This window comes from Diplotaxodon limnothrissa, linkage group LG3, assembly GCF_057381915.1.
Source record: "Diplotaxodon limnothrissa isolate DT_005_m linkage group LG3, D_limnothrissa_male_GT1.1, whole genome shotgun sequence".
NCBI classification, from domain to species: Eukaryota; Metazoa; Chordata; class Actinopteri; order Cichliformes; family Cichlidae; genus Diplotaxodon; species Diplotaxodon limnothrissa.
In genome coordinates, this window is record NC_140598.1 from 9161989 (window position 1) to 9189314 (window position 27326).

At 41.1% G+C, this 27326-nt stretch overlaps 1 protein-coding gene across 1 annotated transcript; it reads right to left on the reverse strand.

Annotated features, from left to right (window-relative positions):
- Positions 1–516: 516 nt before the first annotated feature.
- LOC146634379 (uncharacterized) lies at positions 517–16904 on the reverse strand. The gene is made up of 4 exons (XM_085349891.1): positions 16745–16904; positions 12610–12797; positions 11389–12441; positions 517–651 (listed from the first exon to the last, which is right to left on the reverse strand). Exons 1-4 carry the CDS (start codon positions 16902–16904, stop codon positions 517–519), a joined length of 1536 nt encoding a protein of 511 aa, XP_085206017.1.
- Positions 16905–27326: the final 10422 nt, after the last annotated feature.

Below are 27326 nucleotides of genomic sequence, written 5' to 3' on the forward strand. Positions count from 1 at the left end.
CATACATGAACCATTAGATGTTATTGGAATGATTGTCAGCTTTGATAGTTTCATGTGTGTTTAGCTGGACGCTGTTTGATCCTCGAAATGTTTAAAGGTGTCCAGTCCTGAGACACTGGGGCTGGAAACAGCTGTGATGTCATTGGACTGTCACACAGACAGAAGTGCATGAAGTGAGCAGCCGAGGAGCCGCTGATGTTTTGGATTCAACAGCATTTGAAAGGTCGACACAGACACATTTGCACACAGAAAGCTGAATCTGTCATATGCCACAGTGAACTCACTGTTCAGTGTTTTTCAGGAAGCTTCTTAACTGCCTCTGCTGCCAAACAAGCAGCTGATGTCCTTGAGAAGAAGCTGAAGAAGTCTTCAACAACAAATACAGGAAGTGGACTTTCAAATACTAGATTCACTTTAGACTCACAGAGAAATGACTCAACCAGCTGTGTTTGATTGACTCCTTTGACTATATGAAAGGTCAGTGTGTGTCTGCACACAGACTGTTGTGTTGGACTGTTATTCAGTTGTCTGCTGAATGTTTTCAAATGTCTGCATCTCAGCTGTGATGAGGCTGGGGGTCATGGGAGGCCACCGTAGCAGCCTCTTCAACATCATGACATCATCATAAATGCTGCTGGACTGTCTGATGGGCTGACGGTGAAAAAGCCGTCGGGAAGGAAACAGAAGACATTTCAGAGGCTGCAGCAGATTTCTTTGATTCGGGGCCTTTTTCAGCTTTATTGGACAGAGCAGTGAAGATAAGTGACAGCAAAGCAGAGAGAAAGGGGGCGTGGCCCGGGTCAAAGCCAGGCCAGCTGCTCTCCACCTCGTGGCACATGGTCACCTGCTCATCCTAGTGAGCTCCACCAGCAGCCCTTTCACACACTTTACACTGTCAAACACTGTGTGTGGACCTCAGCTAACAACAGGCTACATTTAAGTCTGGACTACATGCTTTTATATTGAGGAGATTTTTCACTGTTTTTATTCCATCAGCAGCTCAACATCATGAGCAGCTTTGACATAAAGACATCAAACTCAAGCTGACTTTAAACTACTTTTAATACAGGGGCTCAAAAACAACAACATCTTTATTATATATCAGGACAGAAAGTCATTTCATCTCAAAGGGAAACAGCTTTATTTGGAATAACCAGCACTATCAACTGGTTTGGGATCTCCACCATTTTCATGTCTTTGCAGCTTCTCCAACAAAGTTCCTGTAAAATCAGCATGTTTGTCTTTATTGGTTTGATAGTGATTGATTATTCAGTCCCAATCTGCTGTCATCTAAAGAACAAAATGATGTTTCTATGAGTCACAAAGCTCCAGATGTTGTCGGCTTCACAAAGAAAACAAAGAACTTAAACACAAAGTGTTTGGAGCTAAAATGTTCCCAAGCTGCTCTTTTTGAAATGGCAGAGGTACAGTGGTGTCTAACAGCACACTGTGGAAGGCAAACATGTTATTGTTGGATGAAACTTCATGAATCCTTTGTAGATTTGAGCTGTTGGAGCCTTTCTTTTCTCTTCAGGTGTACAGATGCTGAGGAGGCAGGTGAAGCAGGTGGAGCTTAGTAACAACACATTTGTTCATTGGTTGGACTTTTTGGAAGGAGGCACATTGAAAACCATGTTAATAAGATCTTGTTGTTTCCTGTGGATCCGACACAGAGAGTGGACTTCAGACAGAAAGCGTGGAAGAGATTTTAGAGGCCGTGTGTGGCAACAGGAAGTTTCTGTGTGTTTGCTGATCTTACATGTGGAAAACAACACGTGATGTCTGTGAAGTCCTACAATGATCATTGTTCTCACAGCATTTTGAGTGGGAACAGTTCAAACTGGGAGTAGTGGGAGTTATTTACTGATTGAAAAAGGCTGAATGTTTCTGTGACGATGAAGATCAGCAGCTCAGCTGATCAATGAACTGACATCTATCAGTCATTTCATGAGATGAAGTCATCAGCAGACATTTGTTCTGACTGTGTGATGAATGTCAGAACGTCAGGGCTCTGCTTTAGTCACTGCTTGATGATCATTGGCTCATTGTTGAATCCAGGGGCCCAGTCTGACCTCTGACCTTTGCTGCAGGTCTTCTGTGTTATCTCCACTTTCATGTCTGATCTTCTGCTGTATCGTCCAAAATAAACATCTGGATCATTTCCAACACTTCAGCAGATCTTTAGTTTGGGCAGTGCAGCACAAAATAACACATATTGTACTATACTGCCCACTTCCTGATCTTATTGGATCTGTGTGTGAGGTTGGTGAAGGAAACACATGTTTACTGAGTGAGTCGCTGCCATTAGGAACTAGTTTTTATATCACAGCCTGGAAATCACACAGGACCATTTCTGCAAGTGAAAAGTCGTCATTGGAGGAAAATAATTGTGTAGTTTGTGCGACTGAAGAATTGTCCCAACTACATGTGCTGCTGACCTTTGACCTTTCCTTTAGGTGCACAGAGGAGTCTGTGGAAACATCCAGAGCTGAGGCAGTGCTACAGATGCTTCAAATAAAGTGGTGTATTATCCATGTTTTCTATGGATCACATCCAGTATCCTGATCTAACGAGCCCCCTTTTTATGGATTTTAGAGCCTCTGACTTTTGCTGCGTCTCATTTCAAGCACAAGAGCAAGAAGTGGATGAAGAAATGGGGCGAGTGGGGTCAGTGTGGTGCACGTCAGCTGTGCTCACACATGCTTTCACAAAGAACATGTGTGTTCATTGGCAGCATTAAGGTGCACTTTAGTCTTCATAATAATAAAGTATTCTGACTTTATTCTTCTGAATCCTCACAGTCATGTTGCAGCTCTGCTCTGCTTTAAGAAAATGTTCTACCAGGATGTTACTTTCCTAAACGTGTTCTCCAAATGTTCCCAAAGACTTTGTTCTAAGTAGTTCTACATGATGAAACATCCACACTAAGTTTAAGAAGGACACACAAACACCATCTGTCCTTTCATCATGTGTACAAACGTGTTCAGATGTCAAATGTACCGTGAATGGATGCAAATGTGGATCGTTCCAATAAAATAAGACAGTTTTGTAAGTGGATCCCAGTTTGAAGTTCATTAAAACCTATAAGAACAATCAATCAAAGCTTTATTCGTCACATGCAGGTTGCCCTGCAGTGAAATAGGACCCCCCCCCCCCCCGACCTTACACATATAGCACAAACATTACATGGGGATACAGGTCAGAGATTGGTAGACTCAGAAAAAAAACATTGAAATGTACACTACACTGGGGAAAGTACAAAAGGAAAAAAAGAGACCCCTACTCATGCTATGCTTCCATGGTAGGACAGCATGAGAACAGGAAACAAAAAAAACTCCTCTGCACAAGAAGCACATAAATGTCCACAGCACAACATTGTGAAGACATGACAAGCCACAGGGGTGGGTGGGGGTTGAGGAGTAATCCGAAGCGAACACAGCAGCCACCCTGCACAGCGCTACCATTCCAGCGCGGCACACAGACCCGCCGTGCTGCCCCTTCAGGAAACAAGCATCGAAGGCGTTTGGAAGGGAGGGGGGATGAGTGTGTGCTTATCAGTGTAAGTGTATGTGTGTGCGTGTCCAGAGTTCAGCGGAGACAGTGTCCTTCGCTCTATCAGGCTAAGTAAACAGTCTGCCAGCCAACCCAGGTGGCCTTCATGGGACGGGAAGAATAGTCATCACACAGTCGTTATCAGGGAGTTGTTCTATGTTATTCAAACCAATTTTATCCAACAGGAAGAAGCATCAGGGGAACAGGAAACATTCAAACATGTTTACTGTAAGAACTGCACAAAGGAAGAAAACACAATCCTACACACGAGCACTTTAAAATGGACATTTAGCTTTTCAAACATCAGGGAGCTGCAATAACAACACTGTGCCCATTCTGATCAGACTGAAAGATTTATAGAGATTTATCCATGTGCTGGAAAAGGATTTGATATCAACATAGATGCAGATTAGCAGGAGCATTTTCTTCATATTGATTTAGAGTTCAGTACCAGGAATATGTAGAATTAACATCTGTGTGCATGACGAGTGATGAAAATTCAAAGTCAGGCTTTCAAAGGATGTCAGAATTGGTGTCTCTATCTGTGACTGTCCCAGAGGAACCTACCTGAGGGATTATTACAGATCTGTCTATATAGAAAGACTTGCATTGATTCACAGTGTACAATTCTTTCTAATCTATTAACATCTTCCTCCAAATCCTGTTTCTGCTGTTTAATGACATATGTCTGAATACAGACAGTGGAAAAATGTCAGTCTTAGTTTTACTGGATCTCAGTGCAGCATTTGATACAGTTGACCACAACATATTACTCAAACGACTGGAGAACTGGACAGGTCTTTCAGGAACTGTACTAAACTGGTTCAAAACATACTTAGAAAACAGGAAATACTTTGTATCAATAGGTAACTTCACATCTGAGCAGACAAGTATCACATGTGGAGTTCCCCAAGGTTCCATCTTGGGACCCTTTCTGTTTAACATTTACATGCTCCCACTGGCACAGATTATAAAGAACAACAAAATAAACTGTCATAGCTATGCAGATGACACACAAATATATATCACAATGTCACCAGGAGACCAAGGCCCCGTACAATTTTCTCCAGCTAAACAAAAACAAAACTGAGGTAATAGTCTTTGGCGCCAAAGAAAAACGATTACAGGTCACCAGAGAACTTCAATCTATACATCTAAAACCACAAACCAGGCGAGAAATGTGGGTGTAGTGATGGATGCAGACCTAAACTTAGAAAAACACATTAAGACAATAACAAAATCAGCTTACTATCGCCTCAAGAATATTTCAAGGATAAAAGATCTGATGTCTCAACAGGACCTGGAAAAACTAGTCCATGCATTCATCTTTAGTAGGCTTGACTACTGTAACAGCATCTTTACAGGTCTACCTAAAAAATCAGTCAGACAACTACAGCTCATTCGGAACTCTGCTGCTCGAGTCCTCACTAAGACCAAAAAAGTGGACCACATCAGTCCAGCTCTGAGGTCTTTACACTGGCTGCCTGTCCGTCAGAGGATAGACTTTAAAGTTCTGATGCTGGTCTATAAAGCTCTGAATGGTTTAGGACCAAAATACATCAGTGACCTCCTGACCCAGTATGAACCTTCCAGATCCCTCAGGTCATCTGAATCCGGTCTTTTATCAGTTCCCAGAGTCAGAACCAGACACGGAGAAGCTGCATTCAGCTTTTATGCTCCTTATATCTGGAACAAACTCCCAGAAAGCCTCAGATCAGCTGAAACACTCAGTTTATTTAAATCCAGGTTGAAGACTCACCTGTTCTCAGCTGCATTTGAATAAAGCACCAAATCCACACTTTTAAGCTTAAATTTCAAAACTTACATTTAACTACTGATTTTATCTACTGTTCTGATCTGTTTTGATTTTATATACTGTTTTGTTTGTTTGTTTGTTAATTAGTTAGTTAGTTTGTTTGCTTGTTTTAATCAATTTTAAATCATGCTTTTTATTTGTTTCTGTTTCTAATGTCTCTGTAAAGCACTTTGAATCACCTTGTTGTTGAATTGTGCTATACAAATAAACTTGCCTTGCCATCAGAAGGGCTCAAACCTCCTGCTGTTTCTACTGGACCATCAATTCTACTTTATGATGATTATCAAAGATAAAAACGTGAGTTTATTTGTGAACTCTGTGAAATATGTCTGATGTTTAGTTTGAACCAATCCTGTGTCAGCCGCAGCCACATCATTGCCACACATACAAATGGGTGCGTTCCTGTTTAGACCTGCTGGCTGTCAATGGGCTTCATTCCATTTCAGACTGCCGGTGGTCGGCTGTGATCTAAACTCAACATGGCTCCTGTGTTAGAAGAGCCTCTGATTTTAAACTTTGCACATTTAATAGTTTCTTTCCAACACTGTGGAGCTACCAGCCCAGTATATGTAGCCCACAGTAGATGGAGTTATCAAGCTGACTGACAAACATCAGGACTCATGTGATCCCTACATGTGGACCTTTCACAGATGGATCCAAGTGCAGATTCAACTCTGCATTACATTTGACTTCAGCTGTTACACACTTTCTAGCTGTGTCACTTCCTGCTTTTTCGATCAGATAGTTTATCCATGTCCACAAATGTTTGGCTGCATGTTTTTATCATCTATATTTCCAGTCTTCATACAGCCGATATTTCATGTGAACTCCAACCTGCCAGCTGCCATCATGTTTTCAGGGTTCATTCAGTGTTGAAATGTAGGACAAACAGCAGCACATGTTCTCTAAATGTTTGCAGTCATTTTAAATGAAGCTGATTCTACATGAGACGTTTTCCACATTTACTGTCTTTGAACAGAGAATAATAAAGCCATCAAACATATACAGGCTTGTGCAAATACAAACTTCTGTGGTGCATTTGATGACCTGCAGAGGAGAACAAGTCGGGCTTTTCAGCCCTAACACAACCTCTTTGTTCTCAATACTACAAAACCTTCAAAGGCTGATATGCAAGTTTGCATGAATCACCAACACAGTTGTATTTGTTTCTAGTATAGTTATAAATAAGCTGATCAAATATCTGCTGACTGATTAGATCCTGTATCTATTACAGATGAACTGGATATCACAGCGCATGTTGTTAATCCGTCATATCAAACTAAACCGTGTTGCTGGTGTAAATATCCTCCAATAAAGTCAGATGAGGGCTGCTGTTGCCAGGTAACGATGATGTCACACTGGATCTTCTGATCTTTAGCATCGTAGCGCTCGGGGTCTGATGTTGGCTCATGTGTTGTTAAACACCAACATGACGTTCTACTAGTCAAGGCCTCACCTTAACCCACTGATGCTGATCTCACAGACCCACTAATAGAACTGTTTTATCAGGGTTTGATGCAGCGTCAGCATTAATGTCACATTTAATCAGACCACATTTACATTACAAGCCCACTACAACCATATGGAACTCCAAAGTGTTCAAAATTAAATAAATAAATAAGTCATGATGAAATAAATGCGGAATATGGGCGATCGTGGCTCAAGAGTTGGGAGTTCGCCTTGTAATCGGAAGGTTGCCGGTTCGAGCCCCGGCTTGGACAGTCTCGGTCGTTGTGTCCTTGGGCAAGACACTTCACCCGTTGCCTACTGGTAGTGGTCAGAGGGCCCGGTGGCGCCAGTGTCCGGCAGCCTCGCCTCTGTCAGTGCGCCCCAGGGTGGCTGTGGCTACAATGTAGCTGCCATCACCAGTGTGTGAATGTGTGGATGACTGGATATGTAAAGCGCTTTGGGGTCCTTAGGGACTAGTAAAGCGCTATATAAATACAGGCCATTTACCATTTAAATAACTATGTGAATAAATAAGACACAGATATGTAAGGTGAGAATGATATTGTGAAATAATTGAACACATTTTCAAAAAAAGCTCATTATTGCTATATAAATTTACTTATTATTGTGAAATATTATTTCATGATCATTATTTTTCACAATAACAGAGATTATTCCTGAGGCATTTTATTTATTCCCAGCCATTTTTAACCCTTTACAGCCGATCGGAGCGGGCACGCTCTGTTTTGCGTAACTGTTTTTAAATCCCGGTAGCTCTGCAACCACGTAAGCTAGCGCAATCATTTTTTTGCATATGAAACTGGAGGAGTTGTACTTACATCTTATGCCATCAGCTTGTCCTAGGTCACAGTTTCCTTCCACATATAGCTTTGCAAAAACTGCATAAAAATCACTTGCAGCAACAAAAACATGATATTCCAGAAACACGCTTCGCTGATCCGATCAGCTGTTTGTAAAACTTCCTACGTCCATCAGCACGAACTATCACATGACCGCATGACCTGCCCGAAACCGGAAGTGACGTCATTTTGCGGAAATGTAGGTTTTTTTTTACCATCGTGGCCTCAAGAGCTTATACTTGTGTTTTTAAAAGTTATGTTTGACTTGATGACTTTCTGTGTCGTTTCTGGGATGCTTAGGACTCATATTACACTGCTGGAAATAGTTTATTTTGATGCATATGCTGTTATTTTGCAAATTTGCACTATAATATTTATTTTCGTTTTTCGTGCAGTATATAAAAATTGCTGTATTTCAAAAATAAAACTATGAAGACACTTAAAATAAATTTCCTGTGGTGGGAAACTAGTTTGTGCAACTTTTTTGTATTTACAGTTTTGAGGGATAAGCTTCTTAAATTTCTCTAACTAGAAATATATGTTAAAAAAAACAAAAATTTCATATAAAATAACTGAAACAGTGAACTAAATATCTGAAATCTTTCCTTCCTTAAAAGTTATAATCCTACTTAAGTTATAGTGCAAACGCTTAAGCAACAAATATACTTGATGCTAATTAATTAATATTTCCCTTTGATGTTGCAACTATGCGGTCACTTCTGTCTTTAAACAAAATAATATTTTCCAGTTACAGAAATCATAAAGTCCAAACTAAAGTGCTACTGTTGCTATATGCATTTTATATAAATCATGGATGATGGTCCTGACATGAAGGAAGAGAAAGTTACAGGTTGCATCCTTTGACTTTGTCTCCGTGCCTTTGGGCCATTTTCAGAAGGACAGATGTTTCTGTTCAATTCTTAAATCAATTTTTTCAAACACAAACACTATTTTAAAGCTTCTAGAGAGTAATATATTAATGATAATTATAATAACAATAATAAAAACAAAAGCTCTCAGATCCATTAAACCAAGCAGCAGAAAGAACAATAACTGAAGAGAAAACTTTAACCTTGTAGACTTCATTATGTTCCAGCTGCTCTACAGACGCTGTGACCTCAAACTTAAGCAGGTCGTAATGTATGTGCAGCTCAATAACTTCATAATCAGACCCTGTGGTATTTAGGCAGCAGAACAACTAAGAATAACAACTACAAATAATGTTTTTAGGTTTCTGTTGTACTGCAAGGTTCTGTACAGGAGAACCAAACCAAGAGCAAATATTACATCTCATTTACACCTGAGCACGAAGAGCCATCAACATTTAGCAAATTGAATCCTCTTTGTTTAGATGCAAGAAGAATCATATAGAAATGAAAGAGTAGAAATAGAAATCCAGAGCAAAGATATCCTCTAATTCAGCGTAGCACATGTGCAGCTGCTGCGATTCACGTAAGCATTCGGCTCGTCGCTGTTGCAGATTTTTCTCTCGCTGTTCTGGCTCACAGCGCTGCAAACACAAAAATAAATATCCCCAAAGGTGTGAAAGGGAGCTAATTAGTAAGAGTATTGTTACTCTCCGCAGGAGTAGTCCAGCAGTAGAAATCAGTCCAATAACAAGGTGTGTAACATCTAGCAGGGTGACAGAAAAACCCAGGGTAACTTCTAAGGACCTCAACGTCTCTCTCACATTGTGTTTTTTAAACATGCTTCCATTTGTCACTTCAGTCTTTACTCTGAAATACAGGAAGAGAAATCATGGCTGAAACAATTTCTCATGAAACCAGGGGTGTGGTCCAACAGTCAGTTTGGTGAGGAAGGTTCCTAACTGAGAGAAGTGACCCAGAAGTATCTGTGTAGCAGCCACAATGAATCAAGATCATGAGCTTTATTAACTGATCAAAGTCTCTTCTTTCATCTTCTGTATCATTCAGTTTGCATTGGTAATGCCCATTATTGTAATGCTTTTTTAAGACGCGCAAAACTTTATTTCACTTTGGGTTAGCTGGGATAAGTGATGGATGGAGGGAATTTTACTTCAGCCACAGAAATCCTAAACAGGAAGGAGGAGCAGAGTTACAGTGGATCACTATCCAGCAGGGAAACAAGGTTTATTTCAATTTCTTGGCCATGAGTGAGATTTACTGAGTGGGCAAATTAGGGAGACGACACCATCAGATCCCGAGCCCTCCATGTGTTAATCAAGAGACGGCTGCTGTGCTACATCCATAAATAATGAATAAATTAGGAGCTAAAGCTGAAAGGACAGTTTATTTGTACCATCTTCACATGAACACATTCAAGAACATCACAGATGAAGAAACATTAAAAACTTCCACACTACATAAAGCAAGAAAAATAGTTTTTCTTTCAGGTGGTTTCAGAAAAACAGAAACATCAAACATCTCCAAGACTCTCTTTGAAAGAACTAAAAACCTTTGTTCTCATGGTCCAATCATGAGTGAACTCCCTGATGAAGCCTTGTGTGCTAAAACATGTCAGAGTTTTAAAGGTTAAACATGAGTTTCCAAAACGTTTTGCTGGAGAACAATGAACTATTTGACTGAGTTTCAATCATTTACAGACGAGCAAAACCAGGACAGAGAAAAAAGGACAAAACTGACTCAGTAAAAAACAGAAAAGAAGATCCCATGTAGATCTGTATTATGTAGAAGTTCAGCCCAGCAACCAGTTCAGTTCAACACAAGTTTAAATGATTCTATCTGAACTCTGTGGAGCCTGATCTCAAGCTTTTTGAGTCTGACACAGAAACCAGAGGATCTTTCTGTGTCTTCAGATTCACTGTGATCCAGTGATGGGAGTGATTTCAGCCCTGAGTGATCGCGCTGATGTTTGCACAGAGCAGACAATGAGGTGAATGTTTGGGCACATTGGTAACAGTGAAACAGTTTATTAGTAACGTGGGATCGTTTGTGTTTGGAGTATGAACTGAGATTCCTGAAGCTCTTGTCACACTGGTCACAGCTGTAGTTTCCTTCCATGTGTGCACGTTCATGAATGTTACGATGACCTGACTGTGAGAAGCTTCTCTCACAGTGTCTGCACTTGTGTGGTTTCTCTCCTGTGTGGACTCCTTTGTGTGTTTTAAGCTGACCTTCAGTGGTGAAGGATGACCCACACTGATCACAGAGGTGCTTTTTAACCCCACTGTGAATCAGTTCATGTCGTTTTAACTCACTTGGTGTGGTGAAGCTTCTCCCACATTCTTTGCAGTATTTCAGTTTGTCTCCAGTGTGTCTACGTTGATGTACTTTTAGGGCCTTTTGCTGACTGAAAGTTTTTCCACAGAGGTCACAATGAAAGTCTTTCCCACCACCACAGTGATGACAGGGTTGAGAACTGGATCCATCTGTGTCGCTCTGCTTCTAAACAAAGACACAAAGACAGTGTAAGTCAGTCCTTCAACATTTGTATCCTGAACGTCGCCTGAAATAAAGAGCATCTCTGCAGACGTCCAACTACATTTGACTGTTTCAGTTAACATACTCAGTTTACTGGGCTGCAATAACTACAATACTACCACCATAATACTACAGTAATACTAAAATCATAACTGAAAGGAAAATCTGAATAATCACTCAGAGCTGCTTTTCCATGCAGTAGAATTGCTAACATGCTAACACAGTTTAATGAGCAGAGTTGTTCCAAACAGTCAGGCTAAAATGACAAGATAACAATATAAATACATACCTCACAGTAGCTGCACTTGTAGAGTCTCTTTCTGGTGTGGATCTGTTGGTGTCGTCTCAGGTGACGTGGAGCTTTAAAAGTCTTCCCACACAGGTCACATCGATAAGGTCTCTCCTCAGTGTGGGTAAACATGTGTTGTTGTAACTGTGCGTCTGTTGTAAAGTATTTGCCACACTGTTCACAGCAGTACACATCATGTCTGGTGTGAATGCGTAGGTGTGTATTTCGGTACCCTCTCTGGCTGAAAGTTTTTCCACAGATGTCACAGCTGTATGCCTTAATTCCAGAGTGGGTAACTAGATGCTTCTGTAAGCAGCTACTTTGAGTAAAAGCTCTGCCACACTGATCACAGCTGTATGCCTTAATTCCAGAGTGGGTAACTAGATGCCTCTGTAAGCTGCTACTTTGAGTAAAAGCTCTGCCACACTGATCACAGCTGTACGCTTTAACTCCACTGTGGACGAGTTGGTGTTTTTTTAGGTGACCCTTCGAGGAAAAAGACTGTCCACACAAGTCACAGCTGAACGGTCTCTCTCCAGTGTGGATGACCTGATGCTGTTTTAGTTTAGCCCTCACAGTAAAACCCTTCCCACACAAGTCACAGCTGAACGGTCTCTCTCCAGTGTGGATGACCTGATGCTGTTTTAGTGAAGCCTTCTCAGTAAAACCCTTCCCACACTCGTCACAGCTGTATGGCTTAATTCCAGAGTGGGTAACTAGATGCCTCTGTAAGTGGCTACTTTGAGTAAAAGCTCTGCCACACTGATGACAGCTGTACGCCTTAACTCCACTGTGGATGAGTTGGTGTTGTTTTAGGGAACCCTTCGAGGAAAAAGACTTTCCACAGATGTCACAGCTGTATGCCTTAATTCCACAGTGGGTAACTAGATGACTCTGTAAGTGGCTACTACGAGTAAAAGCTCTGCCACACTGATCACAGCTGTACGCTTTAACTCCACTGTGGATGAGTTGGTGTGTTTTTAGGGAACCCTTGAAGGAAAAAGACTGTCCACACAAGTCACAGCTGAACGGTCTCTCTCCAGTGTGGATGACCTGATGCTGTTTTAGTGAAGCCCTCACAGTAAAACCCTTCCCACACTCGTCACAGCTGTATGGCTTAATTCCAGAGTGGGTACCTAGATGCCTCTGTAAGTGGCTACTTTGAGTAAAAGCTCTGCCACACTGATCACAGCTGTACATTTTAACTCCACTGTGGATGACCTGATGCTGTTTTAGTGAAGCCCTCACAGTAAAACCCTTCCCACACTCGTCACAGGTGTGTTTTTTCTCTCCCTTTCTTCTGTGAGGTTTGTCGGCCTCCTGAGAGCGCTGACTTCTGGCTCCATGTTGGTCCTGCAGTGACAGAGATACAAACAGAGGCAGTGAGTGAAATGCAGTCGTGGAACAAACTCAACCTTCAAACTCCATTAACACTAGTTTTAAACCTGAAGGTGGAGCGTGGCACCAAACACCTTAAAGGTCTCTTATCCCCACCTGCTGGTAGTTCTAACACATTACATCCAACCTGCTGTTAAAGATAATTCATGACTGTTCAAACACTAAAATCACACACACACACACACACACACACACACACACACACACACACACACACACACACACACAGTCAGAGTATCTTTGCTTTTAAAAGTTTTATTATTCATATAATAATCAGCTAAGAGTGTTTATATTTCTGTTTTGTACTCAACCAGCTGCATATTTTAATTGCTGGCTCCCTACTCTATAACGGAAACTGTTTGCCTTCACATTATCAGTCTTTGCCTTCACATTGTCACTGTTTGCCTTCACATTATCTGTTAGGAGCAGGAAACCGCCACCCAAGAGTAAGAAACAACCTTGTAGAGAACACGAAGTTTTTTGATAAACCACACCTGTTTTCTTGACAAGATAAGGATGATATTTCCTTTTTTGTATGCTTCATGATGTGTATAAATAAAGCCAGACTGCACCAAGGAGGTGTGAATCTCTGCTGAGATTTCACCCTGTGAATCTCTGCTGAGGTTTCACCCGTGCACGTTAAACTGCTGAAGAGTCTGAGTGTTATTTCATTGCATCTGAGTACTTGTTATTTTTTTTTTTATTTTTTTTATTTTTTTTTTTTGGCCTGTCCCGTTTGGCTCTTTTGCCATCAGAATTGTTGTCTAAAGGCAAAGAAAGATGCCCAACGGATTTACTTTACCAAACTGACCATCCCAGCCTTGCCGTAATGGTCCATTTGATTCACCTTTTATTGTTTATTTTATTTTCACTTACTGAATACGGGACAGACTTGACTGGGGGAAAGAAGGGGAGAAAGAAAGAGGGAAAGAGAAACAGCTGAGAAGAGGGACGGGGGAGAAGGGCAAAAGACAAAAACCAACAGAACGGGCAGAGAAAAAAAAATGCATATATCAATCACCTGGATCACCTGCTGAGAAAGAAAAAAGAAAGCAAGCAGAAGAGAACAAGAGTAATAGAATAAACAACATCACAATGATATATGGGAATATGACAGTAAATACTAAATGTTAAACATTATTGTGCAGCACATAAGATCAACAGAACACAGTGTGCTTTGAGGTAGGAGCCAAAAAGGGTGTAGTTTGTGGGTGTGATCACCCGTGTGTACACCTGTGAGCATGGACGCGCTTGTTTTTTGTTTTTTAAAAGGTTCCTTCATGTAATAATCTGCTAGAGGGTGTGGGGGGGCCACAGCCCCGTCCTCCAGGGCGTGAAGCAGGTGTGGAGGAGATCAAAACTCCAGACATCCAGAGGCCCCCAGAACACAAGAGACCAAGGAAGACCAACAGAGGGGCAGCTGCGCCACTGTCCCGGAAAGAGCTGAGGAGAGTCCCAGATGAGGGCTCACTCAGCAGCCGCGGAGCAGAAGCCAGGGGGAGTTGCAGTGACGCGCCTGTGAGCTCCGCCGGCAGCCAGCTGCGCCTGAGTGACCGAGCCCCAGGCCGAGAGGCCGGGGGCACCCCACCTCCGAAGTGGCCCGAGCGAGCCCCAGGCTCCAGGCCCCGATAAGCGGCCGCCAAGGAGTGAGCCGGTGTGTACCTGGACGCCCATCCCCGGACACAAAGAACCACCAACGCACCGATGTCTGAGGGGGTCCGCCACTGGCAGGGGAAGTGGTGGTAGGGGGAGATAGGCCTCCAAACCTTGGAGGGCCTGAGATGTCCCCAGAGAGGTGGCGCCTGACACCCAACCTGACATATAGACACAGACATACAGGCACACACAGATACAAACATCCATTCCCACCCTCATGCTCTCATATGCACTTACTCCACACTCAACCAACGTGGAGACAGACATAAAGAGACGTTGTACACACGATCACACTCCCCAAGCGTACTCTACAAACCGGGTCTAGGTGCCCCCACCCCTGGAGGGGGGAACTGCACCCAGACCCAGGTGGTGTTTCCCTTTTCCCTGCGGTGGGGGGAGGCAGACCGCCCCGACTCCGCAGCAGCAGGAAGGCTCCACACTCCAGACCGCAGTCGGACGGCCAACTCCTCCTCCTAGTCCTAGCCCCCCTGCTCCAGCAGGTCGCAGAGAACGGGGGTGAGAGAAGACTCCAAACCTCCCTCCACCCGCTCATTGTAATGTTGATGCATGTGTGTTCTAAGGTGCATTTAAAACCCAGGAGGGCTTGGAGCTACCTGCCAGAGAGCAGCAGGTAAGCGCATGGTCCCTCCTGCTAGCCCTCAATGTCTACGTGTATTTAAAATTGAGAGGTGGGCAACGATGCCAGGGGTGGGGTGTACACCCTGATGGTACTTTGGACTCCGTGTATCGTGCCCACCCCCAAGATCCTATATGTATGTGTAATGAGAGTGTGAGTAATGTGAATGTCTAAGTTGTGGGATAAAATTGAGGCAGAGGCAGCCAGAAGGGGACAGAGGGGGAGGGGGGGTATCCTCCTCTGCACCCTGGTGACATACCCCTACTCCAAGGCCCTGCATGTGTGGGTGGTTGTGGTGGAGCGGGAAGAGGGAGGCAGCTGGAGATGGGGAGGGAAGGAAGGGAGGGGCAAGTGACCCCTCCCTGGGGCCAGCTCCCCCGCTGACCCCAGTAGGCACCCCCATACTCCGCGACCCGCCAGGGAAAGGGGGCCCAGGCCCATCCAGACCGGGCCCAGTGCAGCAGCGCCGCCCGGCCCCACAGAGCCCGGGACAGTCCACCCAACCCCACCACAGAGAAAACTGCACCCACCCCACCATCCACTCATCTTCCAGACTACATAAGACAATAAACACCCAGGCTGAGATCTTCCTCCACCTCTCCTGTATCTCCCCCTCCTGCAGAGGGAGCTCCTGAGGAGAGGAAAGCTCCTGCAAGATGTGACAATCTCCCCCACCAGTTGAAGAGCCCCCCAGGTGGCTCGACGCACCGGCGGCACCCTGCTCCAGGGCTGGGCCCCCATGCACCCACCCGCCCACAACCCCGGCAACACACCAACCAGGACCCAAGCCCCCGAGGCCCGGTCCGGGTCCCAGCCCAGAGACGGAGCGCCCCCAGAACCTCACGCCCATCCCGGACCCACCCAGGGGCAGACAGGCTACCAGGTCAGTAACCCACATCCGTCAGCACAGACCCTCCCCTAGCCCCGCTGCACGCAGCCGCAAGGAAACAGTCACCTGAGAGCCAACAGAGCCCCTAACCGGACATGACCGCTACCCCGGGTTGAGCCCCCCAAGGAAGATGCCTCCGGGGAACCCCCCGACGCCCTAAGCCTGTCCCTACCCCCACACCAATCACAACATTGAAGGCGGGACCAAACTATGACCTCCCACCCTCACCAGGTGATGGAGCCGATCAAAGGAGCCCAGAGCAATTGATCTGATGTGGTGGCAGAGGCTGTATCAAGACTAATGTAATCTAATAGATAATTTCTATATTGGTTAGAATTAAGATTATTTTTATTTTTCCAGTTCATGAGGACTGTTTTCTGAGTACTTGTTAAAAGAATCTCTAACATTTAATTGGTCCTTCGGAGCCGGATGGACATTGATATTTTTTCAATGCTCCAATAGGAAACCTTCATCAAGTCCTGACGTCGTGAGAAGCCCACGCTGTCGACTCCTCTCCAGGCAGAGGATAAAGTCCAGAGACGTGACGTTCGGGTTCTGGCCAGCGTTCTTATAAGAGGTCCACGGCTTTGGGGGTTGATGAAGGAAACCAAAGAGCCCACACAATAGCTCAGGTGAATATTTAACACTCACTCACACTTTGCGCAAAACGACTGAGACAACCTGTGGTCTTTACATTAAATAGTTTCCCGTCAATGTATGACAGATTAAGTAACATTCTCGTCTGAAAAAGGACTGGCAGAGGTTACGCAGCTCACCTGAAAGAGGGTTTGGAGCAAGTTTTATGTCAAAATACGACAGGATAGTAACATTCTCGTCTGAAAAAGGACTGGTAGAGGTTACGAAATTACGCAGCTCGCCTGAAAGAGGGCTTGGAGCAATGTAGAAAGACACAGTGTTGCCCAGAATAATACTCATTATGCGTATAATCTGTTGTTTTACTGTTTTGTTGGAGGAGTAAGTTGATTTTACAGCACATTAAGAAGGCTGAACTACTCCACCGAATTGTTTACCGTTGGTCGCTCACGTATTGGCGGAAAGGGAGGAGGTTGTGCTTCAACACGTAAAATTAACTCCGCCCTCAAGAATAGCATGAGGGTAGAAGGCTGAGTTAATAACCACTCCCATTTCCTCGTGCCAAAGAAAAGCGCCACGGGTGTGTGTGTATGTGTGTAAGAACGTAATATATCTATAAACTAAGAAAAAAAAGGGTAATAAATCAACAAAACTCACTGCTGACGAGCAGTGGCTAGAGAAAAAATGTCCAGGCGCCGGACTAATTAGCAAAAAAAGGTGGAGAAACCCAAAGAAACTAAACTGCCCTGCGTGGGAGGGAAAATGTAATCCCTCTGCAGTGACTGCTTTAAAAGAGATCCTCCAAACAGAACTAAACAATGAAAAAAGTTTTAAAAAGAAAGCCAAACGTCTCACTGAGTGGCAACATTTTAAAGCCTGGATGGCAGAAAATGATAAACGCACAAAGGTGCGCGAAGAGAAAAAGAAAAAGAAAAATGAACAAAGTAGTGAACTAAAAGATCCACAAAACCCAAAACCACCTCCATATGTGCCCGACCCATCTAACCCGCCAGTATCAAAAAAAACCTTTGCCGACACGCCAAGCCCATATGATTCAGCAAGACAGGCATTAAATTTAATGACAACAAATCACCATAGGGAAGAGGAAGACATAGGGAAAGACCCATCAGGTAGGGATATGGGAGGACAGATTGACCCCCCAGGACCTTCTGGTCTGTTTCCAATGATAGCAACGCCCAACCCAAGATATGGCCAACTAACGGGTGGCAATAATAACTAGAAAAATTTGCATTTCCTGCGAAAATGCAGTGTGGATGCTTAAAGCTGAAGCTGTATGCAAAAAGTAGCTGAAAAAGCTGAAAAGTTGCAGAAATTGTAAAAACTTTGCAGAAGCAAAAGAAGTTTGCTAAAATGGAATAACTTAGCAGAACTGCAATATCTTAGAGGAAACATAATACTTGGCAGAAATACAATAGCATAGCAGAATTTAGCAGAAATATTGTAACTTACCAGAAACATGATAACTTCTCAAAAATACAAGAATTTAGGAGAAATAGTATAAGATAACAGAAAGAATATATTTAGCCAAAAATACTTAAACATTACAGAAACACTATGATTTAGAAAAATAGTACAACAGAGCAGAAATATTGTGATTTACCAGAGACACTGTGATGAACTATGAATATTGTAATTTTAAATTAAGACTATGTTTTAGCACAAATATTATAATTTGGCAGAAATACTATAATTTAGCAGAAATACTATATTAAGCACAAATCCTATAAAAAGCAGAAATGGTATGATTAAAGATAAATACTACATTTAGTAGAAATTCTTTGTTTTAGCACAAATCCCATAAAAAGCAGAAATACTGTACTATGATTTAGTAGAAAGACTATAATTAATCAGAAATACTAAATTTAGCAGAAATACTATATTAAGCACAAATCCTATGAAAAGCAGAAATAGTATGATTAAGCATAAATACTACATTTAGCAGAAATACTATATTAAGCACAAATCTTATAAAAAGCAGAAATACTATATTAAGCACAAATCCTATAAAAGCAGAAATAGTATATTAAGCACAAATCTTATAAAATAGCAGAAATAGTATGATTTAGCACAATAGTAATAAGTTAAACAGAAAAATCGGAAAAGCAAAATGGACAGCTGAAAAAATGCTGAACATGCTGAGAGTCCCTCAAATATACTTGTTAAATGAAAAAAAATCAGCAAAAAAATCTATAACAGCCACACAATCACAAATATGTACACATAAGGAAACACACATGCACAGAGAGACACACACACAAGATCCAATTCAGTCACCCAGTCTAAATATATTGAATTTGAATCTTAGAATGACATGCTGCCAAATAAGGGCAGGGTCCTCTCTCTCCCACTAAACACACACACACACACACACACACACACAGAGGGAGAGAGCTGCCGAATTTAAATCCACCAATCAGAGTGGCTGTTTACGTTTTCCCGCCAAAACAGGTGCATCTTTTTACACACGCAGCACAGAGAGGCACAGGATTATTGCAGCCTATTTCTCATAGTGAGGACTCCCCACAAACAAATGACCATAATTTCCTAACCGTAGGGGCTAGAACGGTCATTCTTAAACCGTTTTGTTCAGAAGAGATGGGGGAATCTTCCAGTGTTAACAATTTATCATTAAAATATGAATTATTAAAGATATTTGACTTGTAATGCACCATAACTGAGTAGAGCGAAGCAAAAACTGCCTTGACTTGCCCTCAAACAACGCTTTCTAACTCTAAATCTATTTTGAGTATCGATATCATTCTTTAACCGTAAGAGACAGCAGGCTTTGGTGAACAATCATGGAAATTTTCAGGTCTCTGTGGAAATCCAACAAAAAGTTATGACGAGAGAAAAAAGTGGTTCATTTCCACAGTTTGAAATCTGAAGAAATCTGAGCGAGGGACAAATTTCCTACCCTCAAACAAGTCCAATTCATTTCAGAACGGTAATAGGTGAGAAAGAAATTCTTGAATTGTGAGCGTCAGGAGTGTCTGAAGATATACCGGGACAAGCCTCATGTCTTAAAGTCGCTTCGTTAAGGAGATATGACAATTCGAATATGCCTCTCATTACAGAAATCCAGCGATGATTTTGAACAAGCTCTCCATTGACTTTATATGGAGAGTTTTGAGACCTTGTGTTGGTCTGAGGAGATTTGCCAAAATTCTATAAACCCCACAACAATGATGGTGACATTTTCTGAAAGCCAGCAAAAATACCTACGTTTTGATGTATAATTTGTGGAAGTTGAGTGAAAATTGAGCAAGTAGCAAGAAGTTGTTCGGACGTGAAGTGAAAATTGCAAAAGCTTCAGTGGCACACTGGAAGCCAAGAGCATAGCAACCATTACAACGCATGTATTTTGTGAAAAATCACAATTTTGCAACTCAAAACTTTAAGAGGCATAAAAGTAAAACAGTAAAAGATTTGAAAAAGCTGAATCATACCTGAATAGCCCAATAATTTGTGAACATTTTAAAATTTGAATGGTTGTTCTAGGCGAAAGTATGAGGAAGTAGTTAAGTTTCAAAAACAAGCAAAATTTAGCAGAATTTTGGAAGTTTTCCATTCATTTCAATGGGACAAATTAAAGGAAAAAAGTGGAATATTTTAAAAAGTATAATAGCAAAAAATAGCAAAAATCATAGCGATGTTTAGCAGAAATAGCAGAATAGTATAAAATTTGAACGGTGAAAATAGCATAAAAATTGTGGAAGTAGTTAAGTGCCAAAGAAAGCAGAAAAAGTGGCAACTAGAATAACTAGAAAAAAAATTTGCATTTCCTGCGAAAATGCAGTGTGGATGCTTTAAAGCTGAAGCTGTATGCAAAACGTACAAAAATACAAGAATTTAGGAGAAATAGTATAAGATAACAGAAAGAATATATTTAGCCAAAAATACTTAAGCATTACAGAAACACTATGATTTAGAAAAATAGTACAACATAGCAAAAATACTGTGATTTACCAGAGACACTGTGATGAACTATGAATATTGTAATTTTAAATTAAGACTATGTTTTAGCACAAATACTATGATTTGACAGAAATACTATCATTTGGCAGAAATACTATGTTTCAGCACAAATACTCTGGTTTAGCACAAATATTATAACATAGCCGAAATACAATTATATAGCAGAAATGCTATATTTAGAAAGAAAAATATAATATAGTAGAAATAGTATGATTTAGCAGAAATACTACAATATAGCATAATAACAATGATTTAGAACAAATACTATGATTGAGCAGAATAGTTATAACTTAAGAGAAAATACTGGAAAAGCAAGATGACAAGCTGAAAAAAAAAAAAAAAAACGGAACATGGTTAAGTTCCCTCAAAACTAATTGTTGTTCACCTGTGAAAAAAAATAAAGAAATAAAAATAAATTTAAAAAACAAGAAGGAACAGCCAACAGATACACACAAAATCAAATATGTATACACAAATGCACAGAGAGAGACACACACGGAGGGTCTATGCCAGTCAACCAGTCTGAATATATTATAATTTTTTCCAACAATGAGATGCTGTCCTAAAGAGGGTCTCTCTCTCTCTCTCACGCACACACACACACACACACACACACACACATGGAGAGAGAAGCATGTTTTCAGTCAAGCAGCCTGGGAGCTGCTAAATTTGAATTCACAGAGGCTGTGTACTTTTTCCCGCCAAAACAGGTGCACACACGCAGCACAGAGACAGGATTTTTGTAGTCTATGGTCGTGTCCAAATTCATGGGCCGCATCCTCCTGAGGACCCGGCCTTCGTGGTCTACGTGGGCTGGGTCCTCAGAAGGTCGGGTAGGCCGGAAGTAAACGGCCATGAAATTGGACGGTCTAGCCTTCTGATTAGCGTCACCGCTGTCTCGATGGAGTTTAATAAACTCAGCCGTCTGCTCCTTGCTATCTAAAATATAACAGGACACTGGTGTAAATTCTCGACCGTCTCACACTTCTGTTTAATCAGTTTTCTGTTTCACGTTTAGTCAGCTGTGTAAAAACCAAGGAGGAACCCACCCGGGGGATTAATAAAGTTTTATTTTATCTAATCTAATCCAATAACTTTAATCTCAGCCAAACCGATTTACTCACGAACAAACAAAACACTGAAAAAAAGCCCAACAATAACATTTTTAGGTTGTCTAAGTGACTTATATATTACGTTTAACTCGAGCAGCGAAAGTCCGCGGTGATCTGAAAATGATGTGCCGGGAGTTGTGCCGTTCTCGGCCGCATCAGTAACCCTCGAGCTCCCGGCTAGCTATCGAGCTGGTGGGTAGCAGACTTCTCCGAAAACATCTAAGCACTTTTGCAAATATGCGATATCTTGATAAACCGAGCAGATATTTGATGTTTACACAGCTACTTTCTCGCCTGAAAATATATTAAAAGTTTCTTTTGTGACCCAGAAAGATTAGTATGAGTAATTTTAAAACTTAGTAGCGGCCACCATTGTTGGAAACTGGAGTTTGGCTGGGCCGCGCTATGAATTCTGGGATATGGTAGGCCACGAAGGACACACCCGACCCATCCTTCAAATTCGGGGAAAAGGAGGACGCATTTGTCGGCTGCATTCGGAGGAGTCTACGAATTTGGACAGCCTTTGGCGCGTCGCTGTGAAATAATCGATCTACAAATGCGGCCTCAGGAGGATGCAGCCCATGAATTTGGACACGACCTATTTCTCATAGTGGGGATTCCCCTCAAACAAATGACCATAATTTCCTAACTGTATTGGCCAGAACGGTCATTCTTACACCGTTTTGTTCAGAAGAGATGGGGGAATCGTCAAGTGTTGACAATTTATCATTAAAATATGAATTTTTAGAGATATATGACATCGATGACTTGTTGGCTTAGAAGCCACAAAGGCCCCAATATGCAAATTTGAATGCCTCAGCCCACATATATGATTGGCTGGCTGGGAAGCCGTGCAGGCCCTGATATGTAAATTTGAATGCCTCAGTCCTCACAGAGGATTGGCTGCCTGGGGACCTGGCAGAAATATATAGAAATACTATGATTAAGCATAAATACTACATTTAGCAGAAATACTATATTAAGCACAAATCCTATAATAAGCAGAAGTACTATATTAAGCAATATAAATATCCTATAAAAATCCTATAAAAAGCAAAAATACTGTACTATGATTTGGTAGAAAAACTATAATTAATCAGAAATACTATATTTAGCACAAATCTTATAAAACAGCAGCAATGCTATGATTTAGCGCAATAGTAATAACTTAAACAGAAAAATTGGAAAAGCAAAATGGACAGCTGAAAAAATGCTGAACATGCCAAGGTATACTTGTTAAATGAAAAAAATCGGCAAAAAAATATATATATATAACAGCCACGCAATCACAAATATGGACACATATGGAAACACACATGCACAGAGAGAGACACACACAAGATCCAATTCAGTCAACCAGTCTAAATATATTGAATTTGAATCTTACAATGAGATCATCCCATAAAAAGGCTCTCTCTCTCTCTCTCTGTCTCACACACACACACACACACACACACACACACACACACACACACACACACACACACAATCCAATTCAGTCAACCAGTCCAAATATATTGAATTTAAATCTTACAATGAGATCATCCCATAAAAAGGCTTTCTCTCTCTCTCTCTCTCTCTCTCTCGCTCTCTGTCACACACACACACACACACACACACACACACACACACACACACACACGCACACACACACACACACGCACACACAGGGAGAGAGAAGTAAGTTTCTAGCTCAGTCAAGCAGCCTGGGAGCTGCTGAATTTGAATCCACCAATCAGAGAACCTGTGCACTTTTTCCTGCCAAAACAGGTGCACAGAGACAGAGACAGGATTTTTGCAGTCTATTTCTCATAATGACGACTCCCCTCAAACAAATGACCATAATTTCCTAACCGTAGGGGCTAGAACGGTCATTCTTACACCGTTTTGTTCGGAAGAGATGGGGGAATCTTAAAGTGTTGACAATTTATCATTAAAATATGAATTATTAAAGATATTTGACTTCTAATGCACCATAACTGAGTAGAGCAAAGCAAAAACTGCCTTGACTTGCCCTCAAACAACGCTTTCTAACTCTAAATGTATTTGGAGTATCGATATCATTCTTTCACTGTATGAGACAGCAGGCTTTGGTGAACAATCATGGAAATTTTCAGGTCTCTGTGGAAATCCATTAAAAAGATATGACGAGAGAAAAAAGTGGTTCATTTCCATAGTTTGAAATCTGAAGAAATCTGAGCTAAGGACGAATTTCCTACCCTCAAACAAGTCAAACTCATCTCAGAACAGTAATAGGTGAGAAAATAATTCTTGAATTGTGAGCGTCAGGAGTGTCTGAAGATATACTGGGACAAGCCTTATGTCTTAACTTTGCTTCGTTAAGGAGATATGACGATTCGAATATGCCTCTCATTACAGAAATCAAGCGGTGATTTTGAACAAGCTCTCCATTGACTTTCTATGGAGAGCTTTGCGACTTTGTGTTGGTCTGAGGAGATTTGCCAAAATTCTATAAATCTCACAACAATGATAGTGACATTTTCGGAAAGCCAGCAAAAATACCTACGTTTTGATGTATAATTTGTGAAAGTTGAGTGAAAATTGAGCAAGTAGCAAGAAGTTGTTCGGACATGAAGAGAAGACTGCAAAACCTTCAGTGGCACACTGGAAGCCAAGTGCATAGCAACCATAACAACGCATGTATTTTGTGAAAAATCACAATTGTGCAACTGAAAACTTTAAGAGGCATAAAAGTAAAACGGTAAAAGATTTGAAAAAGCTGATTTATACCTGAATAGCCCAATAATTTGAGAACATTTTAAAGTTTGAATGGTTGTTCTACGTGAAAATATGAGGAAGTAGTTAAGTTTCAGAAACAAGCAAATTTTAGCAGAATTGCAGAAGTTTCCCATTCATTTCAATGGGACAAATTAAGCTTAATATTTTAAAAAGTATAATAGTGAAAAATACCAAAAGACATAGCACACATTAGCAGAAATAGCAGAATAGTTTAAAACTTGAACGGTGAAAATCGGCTGAAAATTGCAGAAGTAGTTAAGTGCCAAAAAGTGTACGGAAGTCCCAAGAGGAACTCAATAGTGTGGATGCTTAAAGCATCCACACAATAATAATAAAAACTAGAAAAATTTGCATTTCCTGCGAAAATGCAGTGTGGATGCTTAAAGCTGAAGCTGTATGCAAAAAGTAGCTGAAAAAGCTGAAAAGTTGCAGAAATTGTAAAAACTTTGCAGAAGCAAAAGAAGTTTGCTAAAATGGAATAACTTAGCAGAACTGCAATATCTTAGAGGAAACATAATACTTGGCAGAAATACAATAGCATAGCAGAACTTTGCAGAAATATTGTAACTTACCAGAAACATGATAACTTCTCAAAAATACAAGAATTTAGGAGAAATAGTATAAGATAACAGAAAGAATATATTTAGCCAAAAATACTTAAACATTACAGAAACACTATGATTTAGAAAAATAATACAACAGAGCAGAAATATTGTGATTTACCAGAGACACTGTGATGAACTATGAATATTGTAATTTTAAATTAAGACTATGTTTTAGCACAAATATTATAATTTGGCAGAAATACTATAATTTGGCAGAAATACTATGTTTCAGCACAAATACTCTGGTTTAGCACAAATATTATAACATAGCAGAAATACAATTATATAGCAGAAATGCTATATTTAGAAAGAAAAATATAATATAGTAGAAATAGTATGATTTAGCAGAAATACTGTATTTAGCACAAGTACCAAAAAGTAGCAGAAATACTATGATTTAGCAGAAATACTATGATTGAGCAGAAGTACTAAGATGTAGTAAAAGTACTTTGATTTAACAGAAATACAATTATGGAGGAGTAATACTTTAAAATGGGAGAAATAGCCTTAAGGGAAGAGTATTTGTGCCATGGAGTGTTAACAAGAATGTGAGGTCCATATTAGAAAAGCTGGTAAAATCATAAAAGTTTGCAGAATTGTAATAAATGATGAATATGAATTACTGGTCTGTGACAGTGTATTAATTTGTAGGGAAAAAAACATGTTGACCAAGGTGGAATCGAACCCACGACCTTTGGTTTGCAGACCCGTGTCATTACCAACTGCGCCACTTGGAAAGAGAGGAGCCGCTTTGAAAAGCAGGGTGATGAGGAGTCAGAATTAGATCGCGGTGAGAGGCGGAAAACCCCATTTTTTGCAGTTACAAAACGTTGTGTAACTCAAACACTAGGTGGACTAGAAGCATAATTCTTCTACTGGCTGAATCAGTGGACTTTGGTGTACTTTGACTGCGATTTTCATTGCTCTTTGTACAACCGTCGCTGAGATATGACGAGAGAGGAAACGGAAAACCTCAGATATGATTGGCTGACTGGGAAGCCGTGCAGGCCCTGATATGTGATATGTGTCTGAGTCCTCACAGAGGATTGGCTGCCTGGCAGAAATATATAGAAATAGTATGATTAAGCATAAATACTACATTTAGCAGAAATACTATATGAAGCACAAATCCTATAAAAAGCAGAAATACTATATTAAGCACAAATCCTATTAAAAGCAGAAATAGTATGATTTAGCACAATAGTAATAAGTTAAACAGAAAAATCGGAAAAGCAAAATGGACAGCTGAAAAAATGCTGAACATGCTGAGGGTCCCTCAAATATACTTGTTAAATGAAAAAAATCAGCAAAAAAAATATATAACAGCCACACAATCAGAAATATGTACACATAAGGAAACACACATGCACAGAGAGACACACACACAAGATCCAATTCAGTCAACCAGTCTAAATATATTGAATTTGAAGCTTAGAATGAGGTCATCCCATTGAAAGCCTTTCTTTCTCTCCCTCTCTCTGTCACACACACACACACACACACACACACACACACACACACACACACACACACACACACACACAGGGAGAGAGAAGTAAGTTTCTAGGTCAGCCTGGGAGCTGCTGAATTTGAATCCACCAATCAGAGAGCCTGTGCACTTTTTCCCGCCAAAACAGGTGCTTCTGTTTACACACGCAGCACAGAGACACACAGGATTTTTGCAGTCTATTTCTCATAGTGACGACTCCCCTCAAACAAATGACCATAATTTCCTAACCGTAGGGGCTAGAAGGGTCATTCTTACACCGTTTTGTTCAGAAGAGATGGGGGAATCTTCAAGTGTTGACAATTTATCATTAAAATATGAATTTTTAGAGATATATGACATGGATGACTTGTTGACTTAGAAGCCACGAATTCCCCAATATGCAAATTTGAATGCCTGGAGCCCACATACATGATTGGCTGGCTGGGAAGCTGTGCAGGCCCTGATTTGTGGATTTGAATTCCTCAGCCCTCAGATATGATTGGCTGGCTTAGAAGCCATGAAGGCCCCAATATGCAAATTTGAATGCCTCAGGACACATATATGATTGGCTGGGAAACCGTGCAGGCCCTGATTTGAAAATTTGAATGTCTAAGTCCTCACAGAGGATTGGCTGCCTGGGGACCTGGCAGAAATATATAGAAATACTATGATTAAGCATAAATACTACATTTAGTAGAAATACTATGTTTTAGCACAAATACTATAAAAAGCAGAAATACTATAATTTAACAGAAATACTATATTAAGCACAAATCCTATAAAAAGCAGAAATACTATATTA

Excerpts from the sequence above, each read along its gene's own strand:
- LOC146634379 (XM_085349891.1), bottom strand. The coding sequence starts at position 16,904 with ATGAGTATTATTCTGGGCAACACTGTGTCTTTCTACATTGCTCCAAGC. Across the intron at positions 12,442-12,609 it reads CTTCACTAAAACAGCATCAG|GTCATCCACACTGGAGAGAG; the intron begins GTCATCCACAGT and ends AAACAGCATCAG. Across the intron at positions 652-11,388 it reads ACAAGTGCAGCTACTGTGAG|CCCATCAGACAGTCCAGCAG; the intron begins GTATGTATTTAT and ends TTTCACCGTCAG.